At 34.9% G+C, this 21,550-nt stretch overlaps 1 protein-coding gene across 4 annotated transcripts in view; it reads right to left on the bottom strand.

Moving 5' to 3' along the window:
• Positions 1–11,912: 11,912 nt before the first annotated feature.
• LOC143226122 (REST corepressor 1-like) overlaps positions 11,913–21,550 on the bottom strand; it is a 28,885-nt gene continuing 19,247 nt past the window's right edge. For all 4 annotated transcript variants that reach the window (XM_076456658.1, XM_076456655.1, XM_076456656.1 and 1 more), the window contains 3 exons: positions 19,498–19,676; positions 18,739–18,914; positions 11,913–13,910 (listed from right to left, as the gene is read on the bottom strand). In XM_076456658.1, the coding sequence (XP_076312773.1) occupies positions 13,802–13,910; positions 18,739–18,914; positions 19,498–19,676 (464 nt within the window). In that variant the 3' untranslated portion in view covers positions 11,913–13,801. The remainder of the gene's footprint in view (positions 13,911–18,738; positions 18,915–19,497; positions 19,677–21,550) is intronic.

The raw sequence follows: 21,550 nt of genomic DNA, 5'->3' as shown, positions 1-21,550 counted from the left end.
CGTAAATACCATGTATGAAAATGATAGAATAAAGAATATTTAAAGGCAATTATTTTACGGATCGTGGGTAGTTTAAGTTTTAAAAATATTATACTTAGCACAACATCATAATTAAAGACTATGCCTGCCTTATGTAACTTGTTTCATTTCACTTTAACTTACATAAAGTAACCTAGTTAAAGCAAATCTACCCAACAAATAGCCTGCCTCAAATAGAGGAAAATTCCTTTGAAGAAAAAAGACCAGTTCTTAAAATATAATTTAGCAAAAACGTGAGCAAAGTCAAATATAATGGATATATTTTTAAATTTCTTAGGTGTAATAAACGATTAGATTCGTGGTCGAATATGTAAAGAGAGGATAACGTAATTCATATCCTAAAGCGACTTTGTTATTTATGTGTTCTTTACTGAGTGAACGACCACACCGTGGAAAACACAACGTTTGTCGTAATAGTGATATCGCAATACCAAGGTGAAGGAAAGAGTAAAATACTATGAACCTCCGCGATGCAAAAAATGACCAATCAAAAATCTTGAACTGAATATTACGAAGTTTCCCAACCTATTCATTTTTGTCACTTGTTTGTGGTGTTTTTGTAGCGTGTTTTTTATACAACTAATTATTTTAAATTTTAAACAGTAATACAATCTCAGGAGACATAAAAACAAACATACGTTTATTTACAAATCACGTAGTACAGAAAATCGGGTAAGAAAGTTTAAAGTACACTTTGATACTAATTTTCAGTCTTATATAGGAAATAATATTATTTTTACTCTTAGATCACTTGATGTGCACACACTGTTTAAGTTAGGTTTCATCATTCTGAGTCGGTATGTGTCTGTATGTTTTGCTATATCAAAGCCACATCTGGCTATCTGCTGAATCCACCGAGGGGAATCGAACCCCTGATTTTAGCGCTGTAAATCCATAGACTTACCGCTGTATTCAAATTATAATTAGAAGGGCAAGAGAGTTAAATCTCCGTCACTAAAATAATAAGTTCTGTATCTGTGATCTCCTATGTATACGTTGGTGTATAACCCATAAATGTACAAATTAACTACTTTTGTGATTCATTGAACGTAGCAGCATTACAGTCCGTATCTATACATAATGTACGTGGCAAAGTTTCAGAAGTGTTAGTGCATTTTATGTTATGTAAAATAATACATTAATCCAAAGGGCGCTTACTGTTTATTAGCCGTATAGTTAGTTCATGGCTGGTGCAAAGTATCACTTACTGACACATATTTCCCTCGCACAGGGCAGGACAGACCTGTATGTTTCATTCGAGCATATCAACTTTCGTAACATCAGAATGACTGAACTAAATACAGTAATTTCTAGAAGTGGTTGATAAAAAAAAAGTGATACTAACTAAATATCCAGGTTTTTGAACATTTACGGTATAACCAAACAATCTAACAAATTGAAGATAAGACAAAAATTATATTAATTCTATCCCAAATCTACTACGCCATACAACCATCTCATGGAAGAGAAATTAAAATACTAAAATATGTATCACACCAGGTAGTAATTGCCATTTATTATTACATAATGATCTCCAAATCTCTTAACATACTTGGTTCTAATACATGTTGGATAATGCATCGACATTCAAATTAACAGCTCCTCATCATGGTTTAATGTTTATTTGATAGGGTTGAAATTGTAGCCTCCATCGAAGCAAATGTTGATTTTTACCTTGTGATATTGTCCCTAAATGGAACTAATTGTTTGTTTGTTTTTGAATTTCGCGCAAAGCTACTGGAGGGCTATCTCCGCTAGCCGTCCCTAATTTTGCAGTGTAAGAATAGAGGGAAGGCAGCTAGTCATCACCATGCAAAAACGGCTCGTTTGGGTTGAGAAAATATTTTACATAGAAGAGCGAACAACGTCTCGACCTTCTTTGGTCATCGTCAGGTTCACAAAGATTTCTTTGTTTTTGCATATATATTTCTCTACAAGTGGGTTTTGTCGACATCACTAGTCATCACCACCCAACTCTTGGACTACTTTTACCATTGAATAGTGAGATTAACCGTCACACAATAACACCCTCACAGCTGAAACGGCGAGCATGTTTCGTGTGACGAGGATTGAAACCGTGCGCCCTGACTACCAGGCCATGCTGAGGCAGATGGAACTAAAGTACATCTACAAACTTGCAACCCTAAAATCCATGGTTTGATTTCCCGTGGTGGACACAGCAGATAACCCTATGTAGATTTACTCTAAGAACACACAAAGAAACCTTATTTTCTCGATAGATCTGTAGTGGGATGGTGGTCAGTTTATACTATGGGGAGAACATCGTACAAATTGATATCTATATAAAATGTAGACAGTTTACAAAATATCCAGACATTTTTTCTCCCATAACCTACTAGTTATACTGACGAGGAAGTAATTTTCAGTTGTTGTATATTTAATACAACTGTTACCTATCGATCTTTAGCGTTAGAAACTGAAGTCAGGGTTCTTTAAGACTAGAAGAATAGTTAATAATCGACCTGGCAGTCCCACGAATGACCGTACATTAGTTTTAGAACTGGTCTGGGTAATTTCTGCATCATGACCAGTTTTTTGTTTGTGATATAATTTTCTTATTGTTCAGGACCGGCATGGCCAGGTGGTTAAAGCACTCGCCTTGTCATGTGAGGGTCGCCGGTTCGAATCCTTGTCACACTAAACATGTTCGCCCTTTCAGCCGTGGGGGCGTTATAATGTAACAGTCAATCCCATTATTCGTTGGTAAAAGAATAGCCCAAGAGTTGGCAGTGGGTGGTGATGACTAGCTGCTTTCCCTCTCGTCTCACACTGCTAAATTAGGGACGGCTAGCGCAGATTGTAGTAGGATTGACCTAACATTATAACGCCCCCACGGCTGAAAGGGCGAGCATGTTTGGTGTGACGGGGATTCGAAATCGCGACTTTCGGATTACGAGTCGAGTGCCTTAACCTCCTGGTTATGTCAGGCCCATGTATTCTCAAGACAGTTGGTATGGGTATTAAACCTTAATTAAACTACAGAACAACGTTTTAACCTCCTTTGGTAATATTCAGGTTAATAAAGAGAGTTCAGAAACTCAAACACTTTCAGCCCTAAGACATTTGTTTGCTCAGCAACGGTCAGTTGTAAACTCTCTTTGTTATCCTGAAGATGAATTAAGAAGGTCGAAACGTTGTTCTGTGCTTTATTTGAATTAAGGTTTTATTACCCATCCCAGCTGTCTCGTCTTGATAACACATATTTGCTTCAAGTGGCTTCTCGTCATCACGAATGATGTTTACTTACTTTCGCTTCAGGAATGACTATGAATCACAGACTTACAGAGGCGTGCGTTATAATGAAAATTGCAATTATTACTAAAACTATTTTATCAAAACTTACTTTTTATAATAAAGCTGTAGATCGAATTTTTCGGACGTTGTTATAGTTTTTGATTATATTAGTGAGAAAGAATATATGATATGATTGGCCACGTGCTGTTATAAGGTTTATTTTTAATTTGTTAGCTAAAAAACGTAAAACGCCCAGAAAGTTTAAGAGTTTGACGTTATGTTTTTTCTAGTATTTTTTAAGATACATTATAAATACAAAATAGTTGTGAAGTGTAGAGTGCGAAGCAGTAAGTCGATTTGTTTTATGTTATTTAACTCAGTTGTGAATGAGACCTACCACAAGTTATTACACCACACATGTTTTTTGGTTTGTTTTGGAATTTCGCACAAAGCTACTCGAGGGCTATCTGTGCTAGCTGTCCCTAATTTTGCAGCGTAAGACTAGAGGGAAGGCAGCTAGTCATCACCACCCACCGCCAACTCTTGGGCTACTCTTTTACCAACGAATAGTGGGATTGACCGTCACATTATACGCCCCCACGGCTGGGAGGGCGAGCATGTTTAGCGCGACGCGGGCGCGAACCCGCGACCCTCGGATTACGAGTCGCACGCCTTACGCGCTTGGCCATGCCAGGCCTTGACACCACACAAATATTCAAATATAAAAACGCTAAAAGGATATTTACAAAGTAATTTATTATTGTTTTATGAACAGGAGGTTGAATTATTTTACGAGAATCCACCAACGGAATATGAACCTTACAATATTATGTTTCTATTTCAATAAATATTTGGTGTAATTAAACAGTGTTGTTATAATTGAAATGATTAATCGTCACACAAACACATACACGTCTGTATTATGTTAAATTCTTAGTAGAATATTTAAGAGTTTATTGCAGGTAGTAGCATCTTAAACAACAACAACAACAAAAATGTATCGTAACAGCCAGTTTTTAAGGCTATTCCATCGGAATGACGACATGTAATTTAACAGGGAAGATTGTTTAGCATCTTATGTATCAATAGTCTTAGGCCCGGCATGGCCAAATATGTTAAGGCGTTCGACTCGTAATCGGAGGGCCGCGGGTTCAAATCCCGGTCATAACAAACATGCTCGCCCTTTCAGCTGTGGGGCGTTATAATGTCACGATCAGTCCTACTACTCGTTTGTAAAAGAGTAGCCCAAGAATTGGCGGTGGGTGGTGATGACTAGCTGCCTTCCCTGTAGTCTTACACTGATAAATTAGGGACGTCTAGTGCAGATAGCCCTCGTGTAGCTTTGCGCGGAATTTAAAACAAACAATCAATAGTCTTAATGACCAGGCGAGAAAACTTTAAAGTTTAGGTACATTTGTCTCTAATTTTGAGCAATTACCAGAAAAATACTAGTTAGCACCATTAATCACAAGACCTACCTTTCGAACGTTTTCAAGTTATAGGGTTTTATCATTTTGATCAGGATTTATTAAATCCGGGTATTTTTCTGACATCATGAACAAGGGATTGACTGTCACTTTTATAGCTCTTCTAATGCTGATTTTTGCAGAGTGTGTTCATCAGCATCGCGAGCTTGAGACACTTCTTTGCAGCCAAACGTGCTAAAGTGGTTAAGACGGGAATATAATATTCTACATATTTTTTCTAAAAATAAAACATAATTGTAGTCACGTGCCTCTGCACAATATCTTACATTAATCTTATATTTTTTTGTAGTCGCAGAAGAGAGAGAAAGCAATATTTTAATTAATATCTTGGAGTTTTTGTAATCATTTGTTTTGTTCACATTGACAAGTTAGAAAATACCTGAATCTTTATTACTTGTTTTCATTATTGTAAATTTAATCGTGGTGTATTTTTAATTATATTGTTATAGTGTATTAATTATTGTAAATATAAATAAAATGTTTGTCATTGAAATTTCAAACAAACTCTCGCGTTCTTTTATTTTAGTTGTTGTTGTGCATTTGAATTTTGTTAAATTACATTTCACACAGTGGAAACAGGTTTTGTTGCTTATATGGCCATCTGTTACAAATATCACGTTAGTGAAACTATCTCGTATTGAACACCGTTTGAACTTTTTAGTTTTTTTCTAATAAGTTATATTCCAATCACCCACTTCTAAAACTGTGTATACAATTAGTATACATATTACGCGATAAACTTACTTGTATGAAGAAGCTTTGAAAATAAAAAAATGTGTAGTCATCATTTCAGACCAGTTGAAACAACAATAAAACTCATGGCTATAGCGTGTTGTGGATATTCAGAAATACGGTTAACTATTAAAAACTACTTTGGGGTGAATGTAAAGAAGAGTATATAACAACATATCAACCAACATATCTGAACAAAGGTAGCACAGTTTGTTTATGTTTATTATGTTACCACATTCCTAAGGAATTAAGTCCAAAAGTACTTCTGTTGACTGACTTTCAGCAATGTTAACTTCACTCATTCTGTTGTGTCTGGATATTTGCCAAGAATGTGTCTCTGTATTGATTTGTTTGTTTTGAATTTCGCGCAAAGCTACTCGAGGGCTATCTGCGCAAGCCGTCCCTAATTTAGCAGTGTAAGACTAGAGGGAAGGCAACTAGTCATCACTACCTACCGCCAACTCTTGGGCTACTCTTTTACCAACGAATAGTGGGATTGACCGTAAAATTATAACGCCCCCACGGCTGAAAAGGCGACCAGGATTCAAACCCGTTCTTTGTATTGGATATTTGCGTTTGAGCTATCCAAGGACTATATGTACCATCCTTCCCTCATTTTAAAGTGACTTACTCGAGGAAACGCAGCTAATAAATACCGTCTACTGCCAACCCTGGTGCTACTAGAATCAAATATTGGGACATTAGTGTTACTCTTAGAAGGAATCTTCAGTGTTAAAGCCCCTCCCCTTTTCTTTTCTTTTTATTTTAATAGGGTGCGAATCAAAAACCATCGATTGCACACACCGGTGAGCTAATCATTTGAACACTTCCAGCTCACCAAACTAGCATTCTAAACCCGAACAATAATTGCGTGCATTACTTAAATAAAAGGCTAAGCAAGCCATTTTGAAATATTGAAAAACAACGTCCACACAAATTTAAATTATTATAAACATTAGGTGAAAAGCGTATTTTAAAAATTTTTCTGTCCAAAGTTTAACCTTTTCGAATCATTCATTGGCCTGAGTTCCTCAAGTCATTTTCCAGTATTCAACTTTTTATGTCTATCTATTAAATCCAAGCTCAATTAGTACGATTAAGTAACTGTCTTAATGGTAATCAGGCTGAGTACACACTCAGCTAGCGTACCTGCACTCTAGATCCAAAATTCTACTATTCCCAGCCCTTCGCCACAAAACCGCGTGACATAATTTAGGTCAATGAATTTGTTGTCAAATCGACAATTAAATCACACTATCGTATTAGACAAGAATTGGCGGTAGGTGATGTTGTCTAGCTGCCTACCCTCTTGTCTGTTTAAAGTTACGAACAGCTAATTTTTGAGTAACTTTGCGCTTGCTATGTTGAGAAAAGATTTTGACCTTTGTTCTCGTACGTAATAAATCAGATACAGAAACATTTTACTTTAATATTTGTGAAACAAAGTACAGGTAAACATCGATATAAAACGCATCGATAAAGCGCGATAATCAGTTGGGCGCGATGGGGTCTTAGGCCCCAAATGTTTTGGGGTTTCTACAGAAGCCGCCGCTTAATATTACCACTGCTTAATGTAATCAGCCGGTTAATGTGATCAAAAATCAAAAACCAAATCCACTTCAATCTCTTTGTATGGTTTTCACGCCGCATATTGTGATCAAACCCCGGCCTGCATGTAATAATTCCTGGCGCTGTCAGCTGCAGTAAAGTACATAATCTGCCAGTCATAGGATAGCTCTCAGTGCGTAGGCAAGAAGTATCAAAACTTTATTTTCATTAAAACCACAAGTCATCCTTGATCGACCGATGGATGACGAAGGATGAGTCATATACACTCATACACCAGTGACAGTGGCATGAAGTGCTGCAAACGATAGCGTCAATGTTGAAACCATATAAATTTCTAAGAAACAGCTCGCTCCCCAGAAGCTTTCAGACGAAATAGTTTCTTGGAAATCTGTGACGTCAGCTATTCCCTTTTATTCTAATATCGCCGAATAACTGAAAGGTCTTGTAACACCAGCTCGTAGGCAGAATTTCGTCGACCGAATCAATTTTGTCGTGAGTGAATGGGATAGTGACCATCCGGTGGCGACAGACTGCGATTTTCATATTTTTTCACCATACAGCGTATTTATAGCCATGGAGAAGAGAGGCACCAAAAGGAATGCTTACACTGTACAAGAGAAGATACAGATTGTGCAGCGAATCCGGAACGGGGAAGCAAGGACCAAGATTATGAAAGAAATAGGAGTTCCAGAGTCTACACTTCGAGGTTGGCTGAAGAATGAAGATCAACTGAGAGAATTCTGCAACCAGGTAGACAGAATGACAGGACTACAGAGGAAGAAAGCCAAGACAGCAGCAGACCCAGCAGTGGACATGGAAGTTTATGATTGGTTTGTGAGACTTCGAGCAGACAACATTCCCATCTCAGGACCCATGGTCCTTGCAAAGGCAGAGAAGACCTACCAGCAACTATACCAGAAAGAAGATTGGCAGCCCACCCATGGATGGCTACAGAGATTCAAGGAGCGGCACGGCATCAACCAGATCAAGATTTGTGGAGAGGCAAAGTCGGCAGATATAGCAGCAGCAGTGGAATTCATCCCTCAACTACAGGATTACATCAAGGAGAATAACTTGGAACTGAACCAGATCTACAATTGTGATGAGACAGCACTTTACTACAAGGCTATGCCAGATAAGACATTCGCACTTCGGACAGAGACCCAGACATCAGGATACAAGCAAGTCAAAGACAGAGCAACTTTACTTTTCACCTGTAACTGGAGCGGCACCCACAAGATTCGACCACTACTCATTGGCAAGTTTCGACAATCAAGATGTTTCCATCACCTCAACATGAAGACACTACCACTTGACTACAACAGCAACAAAAACGCATGGATGACAGCAACAATCTTTGAAGAATGGTTTCATCAGGAATTCGTCCCAGCGGTCAGGAAGCACCTCAAAACACAGAAGAAAGAAGAGAAGGCCGTACTACTATTGGATAATTGCCCAGCACACCCGCCGGCAGAGAACCTCACCAGCAGAGATGGAAAGATTACCGTACTCTACTTACCCAAAAACACCACCAGCAAGATTCAACCACTTGACCAAGGGATCATCGCCAGCTTCAAGAGAGAATACAGAGCTCAACTGGTCAAGGCCATAGTCGATGATATCAGCAACGTACCAGAGTTCTTGAAGAATATGACCATCAAGGACGCCATCTACATGAGCAGCATAGCATGGAACAAGATAAGCCAGAGCACCATCATCAATTGTTGGAATAAAGGACTCAAAGAAGCAGCACCAGAACCAATAGAAGAAAAAGATGACATTTTCCATGGATTAATTATCAAAATTAATTACTATATGTATTAACTTTTAAAATTGAACTAATTTTAATCAGCGTCTAATTGTAAAAACGATCACATGATTGCTCTGACGGAACTACTTTTAGAATATCAGCCCCCATCAAACTAATGAATTCGATAAATTTCTTTAGAATTCTGCTTTTTACATTTAATTTCAGTCTTAAAATTGAGTTTCATAAATAATAAAAAAAATGCTATATCATTGGTGTAAGTAGTTTTGTTTGTTTTTCTTTATTTCACTACAAAACGCGTAAATTTTGCATTATCGCTCACCCCGAGGGTCAAAAAAATATATAATCAAATCGGTATAAGGCGCAATCAGATACAACGCGGTCGAATTTTTTGGACCCCAACTAGCGCCTTATATCGATGTTTGACTGTATTAATTTATATATGCCATATCAAAATATTTCATTTAGAGAGAAAGTAATATTTATCAAAAAGTGATGACGGATTCAATTCATATCTAGTTTTGTATCGCCACAATGTTTACTTAGTAAAAATTGTCAGGGTTTCTTTTCTTCTTACAAGAGGCTTTTATCATACAAATACCTACAGTTACATAATTTCAAACAGTATCTGTATGAAAATTTGTTTCACTTTTTATTTCGAAGTTTATGTTAATAGCAACACTGTTCTCAAAGATTAAAGAATACAAGTGTATTTTTTTGTCTTAACTACGAACAGTTGATTTATTCAAATACATATGAAACAATCGAGTATGTCTGAAGAAAGCCAGTTTCTTTTCTTACAAAATACCTTGTGATTCTTGGTAAAACGAGGTCTTATGTTTAATTCAGTATTTATACACAGTGATGACATTAGGATCACGATTCATAATTAATGACCACAATGACTTGTCCTTCATTTAAGAGGCCACCACACTAGTCATATAATCAATGTACATTAACCACAAAAGCACGTGCACATATACATATTAATTTCAACGTATTAAAAATTGTTTTACTTTTTTTATACTTACGTTTTTCACATAAACATGGATTATATATTTGCTTGGAGAATCAACCGATACTAAAGCAGTTAGATACATGTATGGTAAACAACGCAATGTCTGAATCATGCAAGTTGCAATGTCATGCTTACTCCAAAAAATACTTCATGACGTTTCTGCCTTCAATTTATTTTCTTCTGTAAATCGTTTCATAAGCAAACACCACCATAAACTTAAGAACCAACAACATATATATATAGCTAAACTTTTAACGACTCGTATGACCAGGTTTCCAAGCCGAAAAACCGGGACAGCCCAGCCCTATATTACAAAACGATTATTGCAGATTTGAAACTTATCTCTAAGCTAATTGACTTTACATTTATCGTAATGTTTCCAGCATTTCTAAGTTAATTAAAACTGAAATTATTTCAAAACCGATGCCAATTATTTAATTGGTGATAGACCAAAAAAATGAGCAAATATAGTCAAACTACACATCCAAAAAATCTTTATTCATTTTAACCAATTTATTAAAAAAAGGCTAATTCATAAATGGATTTATTTAAAAATTCACAATATTTTCAAACATACTACTTTTAGGTTTCAGCATTACTTTGAAACTTTTTGAGACACTTTCGTGAAGAATAAATGGGACACAGTTATGTTTTTCATTAAATTCAGTACATGACTGTATAAAATGTGTTCCGACAATTAGCACAGTCTGTACATCTTTTATTTCTCGCCAAGCATAGATACAACTTTCGAGAGTTTAGCGTTACGACAGTACGTTACAACAACGAGAAATCCCAGTAGGCCTACTGCACAACTTTTCTTGGAGCATTAGGGCAAACTATAAAAAGACAGTAAGTTTTATCACCCTGTTAGTGACTTGAGTATAAAATTACTGTATTGGTTATTTCGTAAGGAAGTATCAATTTTCAATTAGCTAAAACGTAATTTTCGACAATATTTAGTAGTTTCTCAATCAGGGATATCCCACCTTAAATGCCAAATTCATTTTAACCGTATATTCAAAATGGAACAGTTAACATAATAGTGTTGGAACAAAGGCAGAATGAGTAAAAAAAAACTCTACAGAAAGTCAACTTTTGTGCGTCTCCCCGCACCGTTAGAACCTCACTGAATAATTAAGTTTTAAAATTATGCATGTTACGAAAATATCGCCTTTTAGTAATCTATGAGGGGTATTCATCTGAATGTTGGATATGTCTGGAATATTTCAAGATTACTGTAAACAGTGATATACATTCTAAACGATGGTAGCAGAACTTAACTAGAGACGCATAACTTTCCACACAGCGTTGATCATAATCGGCTCTGAAAAACAAAACAAAAATGTATCCTTGGTGATCAACAGACACAGACTGTTTCTAGCAAGGAAACGAAAAATAGTATTCTACATAATTCCACCAAGTTTCTTCAAAATCCGATTATTTTTGAATGAGTTATAGAGCAAAAATGGTGAGAAATCGGTTCTTATGTTAACAGATAGGGATTTTAAAAAAAAATTCTCCTTGACCAACCAAACAGCAATCACTCTTAAATTACGTCATATTCAAAATCCATTCAACTGTTTTTGGGAAAACTTGCAGACAAACACACAGAGGTGAAAACATAACCTTCGGTGGCGGAGACAATTAGAATCACCAGTAAAACTGAGTAGGAGAATGAATCAAGAAAAACTGCGCGAAATTATTTATATTTTGTAGGTTAAGTACGTGTGAAGTGCTAACTAGACTCAAAACTGTATATATAAACATACATAATACATACAGTAAACCGTTTCTTAAAGTAAAGTTTACAAATGAAAAGAACGTTTTAAAAAAGGGAATTCAAGTGTATGTGAGGCAATTCAATGTCCAATGTACTAAACCATTTATCAAGGTTAATAAAACCTTTTGAAATGTTGTTAGACTGAAAGCTGCGTGTAGTGAAAATTCTTTTCTCTAAGTAAGGTTTACAAGTAGTTAGGACGTTTTAATGAATGGTGAACCAGTTTCAATAACAACACAAAATGCATTGTGCAAAACGCATATAAGGTTAAATAACTGATTTATAAAAATCGTCAAATTAAAGTTAACAAAATTTGCAGAGAGCGATGGTGAGAACTGTATTCTGATCATAACACTAGCAAAATCATTGTTAATTTAATATAAATATGAGTTATTATAATTCATTTTATACAATCAAGTACAACCAATAATGGTAAACATATTGTAAAATTGGTAACACCTGAAGCAAGCATTGCTAGAGACAAATGTCTTTCATCAGTACGCCAATGTATCCCTTTACTGCTTGCAGTACTTCACAACTGAAGATTTTAGATTTGGGGTCATCATTCAGTCCAAACTTTGCTTCATACAACTTCCACTTGTTTGGTCACATGGAAGAAGCATAACCTCATAAATATTTTGAAATAAGTAAGCAGGTTCTGTGGAATTTGAAGGTGGTCCAAGTACCAACAATTAGAGACACCACTTGGAAAAGTGATATAAAGTGCATTATAATTGTTATGTATAACATACACATTCTAAATTAATAAAAAAAAGAATATATGAGCTTAAGTGCATCACATTTGATAGGTTCTACAAACATATATATTAATTACAATCACACACTTCGTGTATTCTAAAAGACAATTTAATTGAAATGATTATCACTATAAGTTACACATACTAATAATGAATTACAACATCTTAATTTTGACATAAAAAAGAAAAAGAAAAGAAATGATCATTAACATTACATTCATGTTCATCAAAACTCGTCCAATTAGAGCTAACTGTATAGACAAAATCACAAACAGCACTCTATGAAATAATATCAAAAACAAACACACCCAAAATTATTCTTAGCTTTGGTTCACTTTTGCACATTAGTCAGGAACTTTTTGGAAATTACCAATTACAGAAAGGTATCTTAATTATGTACGCCCACTTTTTGTTCTTCAAATCAAAATACACTGTCCTTTAACAACTGTGTTTTTCTTCAAAAGACATATTAAGTCAATTTTTTATAGTTTCAGTTTGTACAAAACTTGAAACACAATACTGAATAAATAAATTAGTTATTGTTTAATTACAGGGAAATGCAAATCTTACTTTTATTTCCTAGAGGCACAATCATTGCTTTTTGTTGCAAGCATTCAGAAATCCAGTTAATAGTTAGATGCTTTCCTTTAAATAATAATAATAATAAAAAAAAGCCAAAAACACTAGAATACAGCCACCATCTATCTGTGAAAACATGGCTTTCCACTTAATATTTCTTTTGCTATCATCTAAATATTAAAAAAATTATGTGATATCACATAATCAACGTTATTATATAAAGATTACACTACAAAACTACTATCAATAAGAAAATGGTGCAATTTTTTGTTGTTGTTGTTGATGTTTCACACAAGGCTTGATTTATGTTTCCAAATCATGTTTGTGTATATTACAAAATCTATTAGGGAAAAAATGCATATTACTACATACATTTGGGACAAATAAAACTAGCCTAAAATATTCTGGTACAATGTGTATTGTTGACTATTTTTGAAGCTGTGTACAGTGAATGTTATAAATGTTTCTCTGAAAAGAAAACATATCATTCAAATCCTAGGTTACACATTGAATATAATGTACCTCATCACAGACACTCATCTAAAAAAAAGAATAAATATACTATACATCAAGGTGTTAATCAATTACTTTGATAGGTATAAGCACAGTAGAAAAAAAAGTTGCTTAACCTCAACCAAGTACAAAACTTTTGCACTTAAAAATTGTGCAAAGATTATGCACTTTCATTTCACAAATAATTGTTTTCAAATATTATTAGTGCAAAAATGATTTCTATCAACTACAACTTGATGTTTACTGCTAAACCTAATGAGCTTTTAATGTTCAGACTTCTCTACTGACAATGTTTCTAAATGATTATTTGGATGCTTGACTTCCCACTTTTGTTAGAGTCAATTTGGTGGGTGTAGCGGTCGGTCGCACTAAGGGCGGAGGTTGATGAAGCATATTTTTTGGAGGAGTTGACCTGCAATAAAATCAAAAGCATTAAGTATTAAATATTAAGTTATTGAGGTTAAAATCAAGATTTTAAGCTCATATGTTAATGCCAAAAAATAATATAAATATAAAGTAAAAACAACAGACACTGCAATATAAAGTAAAAACATTACACGTGGTAAATTACAATGTCAGGATTATTACATTACATAAAATCATTTCATTGTTTTGTACTTGAAGAAATGAAGCATATACACAGAGATACAGCTGCTCTAGCAAGTTTAATAAAAAGCACATTTCTCAAATGAATATTTAAAATTAACTGTTATATCTTAAAACAGACCTGTTCAGCTCTTCAGTTTTGTTACGTTTTAACAGCTATGCAAATTGGGGTTGGTTATTTAGCATTTATTGGTGCAAATCAACTGGATTATCTATGCCAAACAGCCAGTAAAAAGGTAAAAAGTAAAATCATTAAAATATGTAAAAAAGAATCATGCTAAAACAAAATATAGTCCAATTTTCAAATTAAAATCTTAAATATTGTTAAAAAGACCAATGGCCTTTAAAAATTTGGTAACACAACTTAGGTGGACAGTGTTGCCATTACCAATGACACTGTCCAATGTCAAGGGTGAAACCATGGTAAAAATATGTTTAAAATGGCTCTGTCACTCTCAATTATAATGATAGCATGACAGTAAAATGTGGGCTATCACGATCTGAGACCGACCACACACTGGTGCATCAGTACCAGATAAAAGAGAGCAATGAGGGAAAAACTGTGACTAATGCATAGCCTAGCCAGAACAAGAAGCAATAGGTTTGATCTGGAAAAGCTTGTTATCACATTGCTCACTTGAAGTTGACTGCCAAGTGGTGTGGAGATGAGCCTTGAATACAGGACTGTAGTCCATGTATGGGACAGGCAAGAAGGTGATAGTACCAGAGCAGACAGACATAGCTGCAGTGTCAGTCATCTCAAATCCGTGAATACTGACATGGCCTGGTATCCAGAAAAACTGGATAGAAGTAAATGATAAAGAGAAATTAGCCAGTCAGTTTTGAATATCAATGAGAACAGAGTGAGAACTAACATGAACTGGTTCCAGGGCCAATAGAGAGCTAAGTGAGTCAGTATAAATAGTAGAGTTGATGTACTGCATAGCTTCAATGTGATCCAAGACAAAGGAAATGGCATACAATTTGGCAGTGAACGCAGAAAATGTAAAGGATCCTGTGTGCAATAACCAAATCACAACAAATCAAGGCAAAACTCATAGATCACTTGATTTCTATGTAAATGGAAAAATGGTTTGAAAGATGCTTGGCAAATAGAAAACAATATTTCCAATTGGGCCAAGCATCAGGAAAAACATTCTCCTGCCAGATCTGGTTAAAAGGAACCAAAGAATAGCAAGAAAGGCAGGAGATACATGGCACAGCATTCTGTAATGAGTTTCATTGGGTCCAACTGATGTATTTCCAGACTAATGAAGAGCAAGTTTTGAGTTTTACCAGCATAAAGGGTCAATTATAGTAATAAAACAATCAGCCCAAATGGAAAGAAGCAATCGCTCTGCCTGTGTCTTGATTGCTAAGAAAGTGGAGGATGAAGCAGAAGTGCTAGATCCACAAGAAAAGCTTTTGCTGAGAGTACTGGCAATGCTTTGGGCATCAGCAACTTCCTGACTATGAGAAAGCAAGATCAAAAAGGGGGCAGAAGTATAAGAACAAATAGTGATGGTGTGACCCAAAGAAGCACAGATAGCTACAGTTTCAAAAGGTGTGTCAAATGGCAAAGACAGGGTGGGTACATGCTGATCAGTAAGCAGTGCCACCCCACCATGCACTCATTCACCACACAACCTGCCATTTCTGTACAAAGAAAACTGCTGAAAAGTAGCTGTATCAGCAGTTTTCAGAAACATTTCCTGAAAGGAGACACACATGGGGTGGTAAGAATCAATAAAATCCTGAATGTATTCTACATGCAAATGAAAACGGCAACTTTCCATTGGATCAGAGTGGCCATTTTTATATATGTGGAGGAGAACATGGTGGAGAGCCCTTTTGTTTTTGACTTCATTTTGTTTTTTTATTGGACAAAGGTCTATCAACCTCCACGAATCCTGCTCTGGGTCAGATAGGTAGGTCTCTCTCTGTGAACAAAGATTTCAGTGACTGAGGAGGTGAACAAATGGTTGTTTTACTTCTTAGGGTGCAGAAGAGGATGGACCCGAGAAAATATCTAAACCCAAAGCCAAAGAAAGTGGAACTGAGCAGTCACTGGAAGGAGTGGAAGGGACAGAGATGGAAGGAGACATAGATTCGTCAACCCTTTAATCATGGAGGGCAACAGATTCTTCAGATGTTTTGCAAATGACTCTGCTGGAGGCACGGAGAGATCTGTCTGTACTTACACTATGGCAGTGAAATGGAATGCAGCAGCATATGTCCAAGATGGAGTTGGGGTCAATAATTTCCAATGCTCTGCATAGGAGATATTATTTATAGTCCTCAAGTGTTGCACTTCTTTCTCCTCCACCCATTTAGGGCAAGAAATAGAATAAGAGTGGTGTGGACCACTACAGTTAAACAGCATGGTTCTAGTTTGCATTCATAAGCATCGTGGTCTTTGCCACCACAACAAGCATATGTTAACAAACCACAACATTATGTTTTTGAGTGACTAAACCGTTGACACTGGAAACATCCAAGAGGGTTGAGAATGTATTACCCTATCTTACAGTTCAGATAATCTGCTTTGACCACGGCAGGAGGAGGTAGTGATGTAAACATCAATATCAGAACATTAGAAGGCACCATAATTCTGTCTTTGCGAGTGGAGATTCAGTACACCACAGAAATACCTTGAATGGAAAAACCAGTGAGGATCCCTGAGTCAGGAATGTTCTTTAACTCCTTCTCCACTGCAACTCTTCTGTAAGAATTCAAAGTTACATGGGGAGTAATCTCAATGATTATATCCCCAATGGCTTTCGATTTCAAGAGGAGTTTGGTATGTTGTGGTGAAAATGTTTCCACCAAAATGTCACTAGAGCACAACTTCTTTACTGACTTAAGGGAGCCAGCAAACCCCTCTAATCCCTTTTGAATAAAAAAGGGGGACATCTATCCTAAGGATTTCTCGGATAAGGAATGGATAATTAGAAATCGAGGTATAGAATCCGACTGCGATGTTGACTGTACAGCAAAGTTGTCCATGAGTGGTCATTTTCCAACGATCTGTTTTTCAAGTTTTTCATTTTTATTTAGTTTTTCATAAATGGGGGCATCCATAATAAAGACACTACATTTTGGTGCCCACTGGCCTCACCTGCCATGGAGCCGTACGAGGGGATGCACTACAATGCCAAACAAGAACAATGCAGCAACATCTGGGTTTTGTAAGTGCTATACCAAATTATCAGAATCAAACACAATGTCCACAACACCCATTGAGAATATCCAGCACTGGTACTCAGTTGACTCTAGCCCAAGTGGACTGGCTGACTGACCCAGGAATTCAAGACCAAAGTGGTGTGTTGGAGTTGATCCCCTCAACCATGAGGATCTCTCCTCCCCTTCATGGATTGCCACACACAGCAAACATGTGAGTGGATGACTAGATCCCAGAAGAGGTGAACTGAAAGTACAGAACCTTCTCTGGGAGGTCCCCTCACCACATACAGGAATACACCTCGAGGGGTACAAATTGTGTTTACTGGTTTTAAATTATATATACATATACATATTACAATATGTGCACCCACATTTAAGTATATACAATATAAAATTACAACTTCACAAGTTTGTCTTGTAATTAAAAAGTGCCATAATCACTTTCTACAAGATTTTATAAGATGATAAAGACTAATAAGAGCAAGGTTGATATGCAAAAAATAAAATAAATATTTAATACAGTGCTGATATAGTGAATGTAAAGAAAAGAAAATGTTTGGAAAGTTTCTGGATTAACATTCTATGGATTTCAAGAACTAACAGAGGCTCATTGTATAGATATTATACCATTTTTAATGTATATACTGTAGTATACCATGTTTTGAAATGTCTTGAAAATAATTCTATGAGTAATGCTGACAGCGAACTATTGTAACCCATGGTGAGAAATGCACAAACTTTTTAAATATCAAGTCTGTTGTAACACTGAATGTTATTTAGTGATTTAAGTCAACATTACCTAACAGAAGTTATTCTTCACAATTAGTTACTAATGGACATTACACTTTCAACCATTCACTTGAAAACCTAGGCTGACTCTAAAATATTGATGACATACTTGCAATATAGCACTACAGAACTAATACACCACCTAAGCAGACAACACCAAGTGGTTCAATTCACAATGTCACTATAATAAAACTAAATGTGATGGCGACCAACCAGACAAATAACTTGCATACCACAGGAGTTTAAAGGAATCCCACACATTCGTGATATCAGAACCACAAGTCAAACCACCATAAAAGTGTAAAGGTCATTATCAACTGCCTAATCTCCAGAGTGAAGATTTATAATGAAGAAGACACTAGGAAGAAAGATGCATCACTAAAACCCTTTTTGATGATGGAAACCTAGAATACTTAATTAAAGATGAAAACAACGAAGACAAGTTTGAAGAACAAGCAGGAAAAAATTACACAAAAATAAATTAAGTTGATCATATAATCTACTAACTGACATCAACTGATACTCGACCACCACAACCTTACCATAAATACTTATTATTTTATAAATTTGCTTAATTCATGTTGTTTTTTTTAAAAACAAGTCAAAATACCCTGGTAAAAAACTGAAGGCACATTCAAGTGTTTGGAAACAATTCCATTTACCTAGGTGGTACTTGAGGAAGAGCCGAGAGATAAGGTTTGGAAGTAGGCTCGACTACAGCAGTGGTTTCAGATGGTCTCACAAGTGGAGGAGGAGGACCACTAACTGCACCGTTATTGGTGGATGGTGTTTTTGAAGAAGAATCTGGAGAGGTAGCTACTTTCTGTTCAGTATCCACCTTTGAACAGGAAAACAGACATACTTAAGCACTAATTTGATCTCACTGTTATGTTTAAACTAAAAGAGGAGAAAGTTGAAAAATCTGCAAGAAATTTTTAAGATACGAGTTGAGTTTAATAAATTTTAAACACAAAAAAAATCTAAAGCCTTATTCTTAATGTAGCAGGTTACTGAGGTTTAATTTTTTTAAATTTTTTCCCCTATCCTTCAGTATTCTAATATATAACATATCTAATAATCTTAATTCTCCAAGCAGCTGATGAAAACAAAACAAGCCTTTATTTCTGAACTATCCTTATCAGGTGTATTGTATATACATTTTTTATCTCTTATATATATATATCTGACTTTATGACTAAGCTCATACAAAGCTTCAAGTAGTAGTATTCACTGAAATACTTAGTTGAGAATGTACAGGAAGGAAGAAACAAAACTTCATTGTAACTAGGTTTTAATGATGGTGTAATAGTTTTTAAAACTTATCATTTTGCAGTTGAAGTTAACTAGATATACCACATTGGTATATCTAGTTAACTTCACAGGAATGAAAAAGTTAATATACTCAAGAATAAACCAAACACCTTTTCTTCTTTGTCCTGATCACCACTCGTGATTCCATGTTCAGCTTCATATTCTTGAATCACAGCATCTAGATTGTATCTTCTACGATAGTTAACAAAGAAGTTGCGTACATGAATCTCGTTCTTGTTTCCTATAACTTCAGCTATGGCCTTGAAGTCTTTTCCATACTTTCTAACTCCTTTTACAAATATTCCACAAATAAAACAAATCAATACACAAAAGCATATACAAACAACCCATTTTTTTAAAGCTTCTCAAAAAAATTATCAGATACAATAAAACATGTGGAAAATATCCTAACAATATCTAAAATGTAATACATGATTTATACAAACCTGGCAACTTCTTTTCAAGGACTTTTTAAGATCTTCAAAAAATATTTTATTGAAATTGTTTCATCATCTTGCTTTAAAATATTTAAGAAAATTACATAAAACTATCCTTTATGATAGTTTCGTTTTGAGTTTATTTACTGATAAGGCACATTTTATTACAATTTACAGTTTTTAAAGTAAGATACGTTTTTATAAAAAATATGACATTTTGATCACTATCATGTACATAAGGGAAAGAAAATACAGTAAATTTATTTCTAAAGGTGTTAAAAGTACTTAATAGCTGAGAACATTAAGCATGGGTAGAAGTTTTAGGTCACAGTAAATAACTGTAAAGAACTTAAAAACAATTAAATAAAAGGGTTCATAAAATATAACTAAGGCACTATTCCTCACATTCATCAGAAAATTTCAACTTTAGCAAATCTTAAGACAACTAATCTGTGATGTGGAAAATTATGTTTGTCATTACAAAAATGTCAGGAGATTGGCTCATCAATATTAACATTAGTAACTTGTCTTCTGTGTTTGCAAAGTCTTTCACTAACTTTTGAACATATCTCATTAATAAATAAAAGGGTGTTAAAATCAGATTATGCAGTATATGACAGACTTATTTAGAATATAAAAGAGTTTATAATCTGAAAACATGTCCAACTGTTGTTGTTTATTTGTAGATCTACTTTTTTCACTTGAAGTTCATGACTGTGTAGCTTATACAGATAGATGTTTGGAATTTTTGACAGTACAGAATTAACTCTCTCAATATGGGCTCAGTCAATTTGACCAACCACATTTGACATTCTTTCAGTAAACATTTTAAGTCTTTCACACACAAAAAATCATATTTTTAATGATGTATTTTTAATAAACTAAAAAAAAACAACAAAATATTTGTCCATGAATACTTGAGTATTTTATTTGTTTTGAATAGTCCATGTGCAAAGCTATATTCATGCCTAAATTAAAAATACTTCTATTCATGTCAAAAATCTCAAATTTCATTTATACAATCTCTAAAAATGTTTGTTTCAGTAAAACTTTTATACCTCCTCTACGTAAAATATTTTCTCAATCCAAACAGCCATTTTTACAAATATAATTAAATGTTATTGTTTTATTGCCCTTTGAACCATGTCTAACTATATTTGTACCATTATAAGCTGAAAATTACATGGGGAACATGCAGCTCACATTATGCTATGGCATTACATTACTCACGAGCTACTCCTAGTTGCTCACATGCATACCTCATGAAATATCTTTTAATATTATTTATTTTACCTAAACTAGCCCAATAAGATTCTATTTTTAAATGTTAGTTACTTTCATAACAACAAAAATTGAATAATAAACATGAAAACAAGAAATAAGGTATTTACCAGTGTCTTCTTTGGACTGTTGATGACACTTAACCCTACTTTTTATATTAATTGTAATGCACAAAATAGTTTTCATTTAATTAGCTAATGAAACAAAAAAACACAGAATAAGAATGTGCAAAAAGAGAATTTACTCTAACCAACACAATTTTTCTGGCTTTCTAACTATGTGACAAGAGCCATTACAAATAAATCTCAGCTAGTTATTATCTTTTCCATGCGAATGAACTTTGTACTAAAAGAGAAATTAATTTCTGTTCAAAACACGATATAATATAATACATCATTTGACAAATGAAAACTATGACTCTATATTGGTTATATATAATATAGAA

This window comes from Tachypleus tridentatus, chromosome 9 (genome assembly GCF_004210375.1).
Source record: "Tachypleus tridentatus isolate NWPU-2018 chromosome 9, ASM421037v1, whole genome shotgun sequence".
In the NCBI taxonomy this organism is placed as follows: Eukaryota; Metazoa; Arthropoda; class Merostomata; order Xiphosura; family Limulidae; genus Tachypleus; species Tachypleus tridentatus.
The sequence above is the reverse complement of the archived record's forward strand: the minus strand, read 5'-3'. Positions and strand labels throughout refer to the sequence as shown.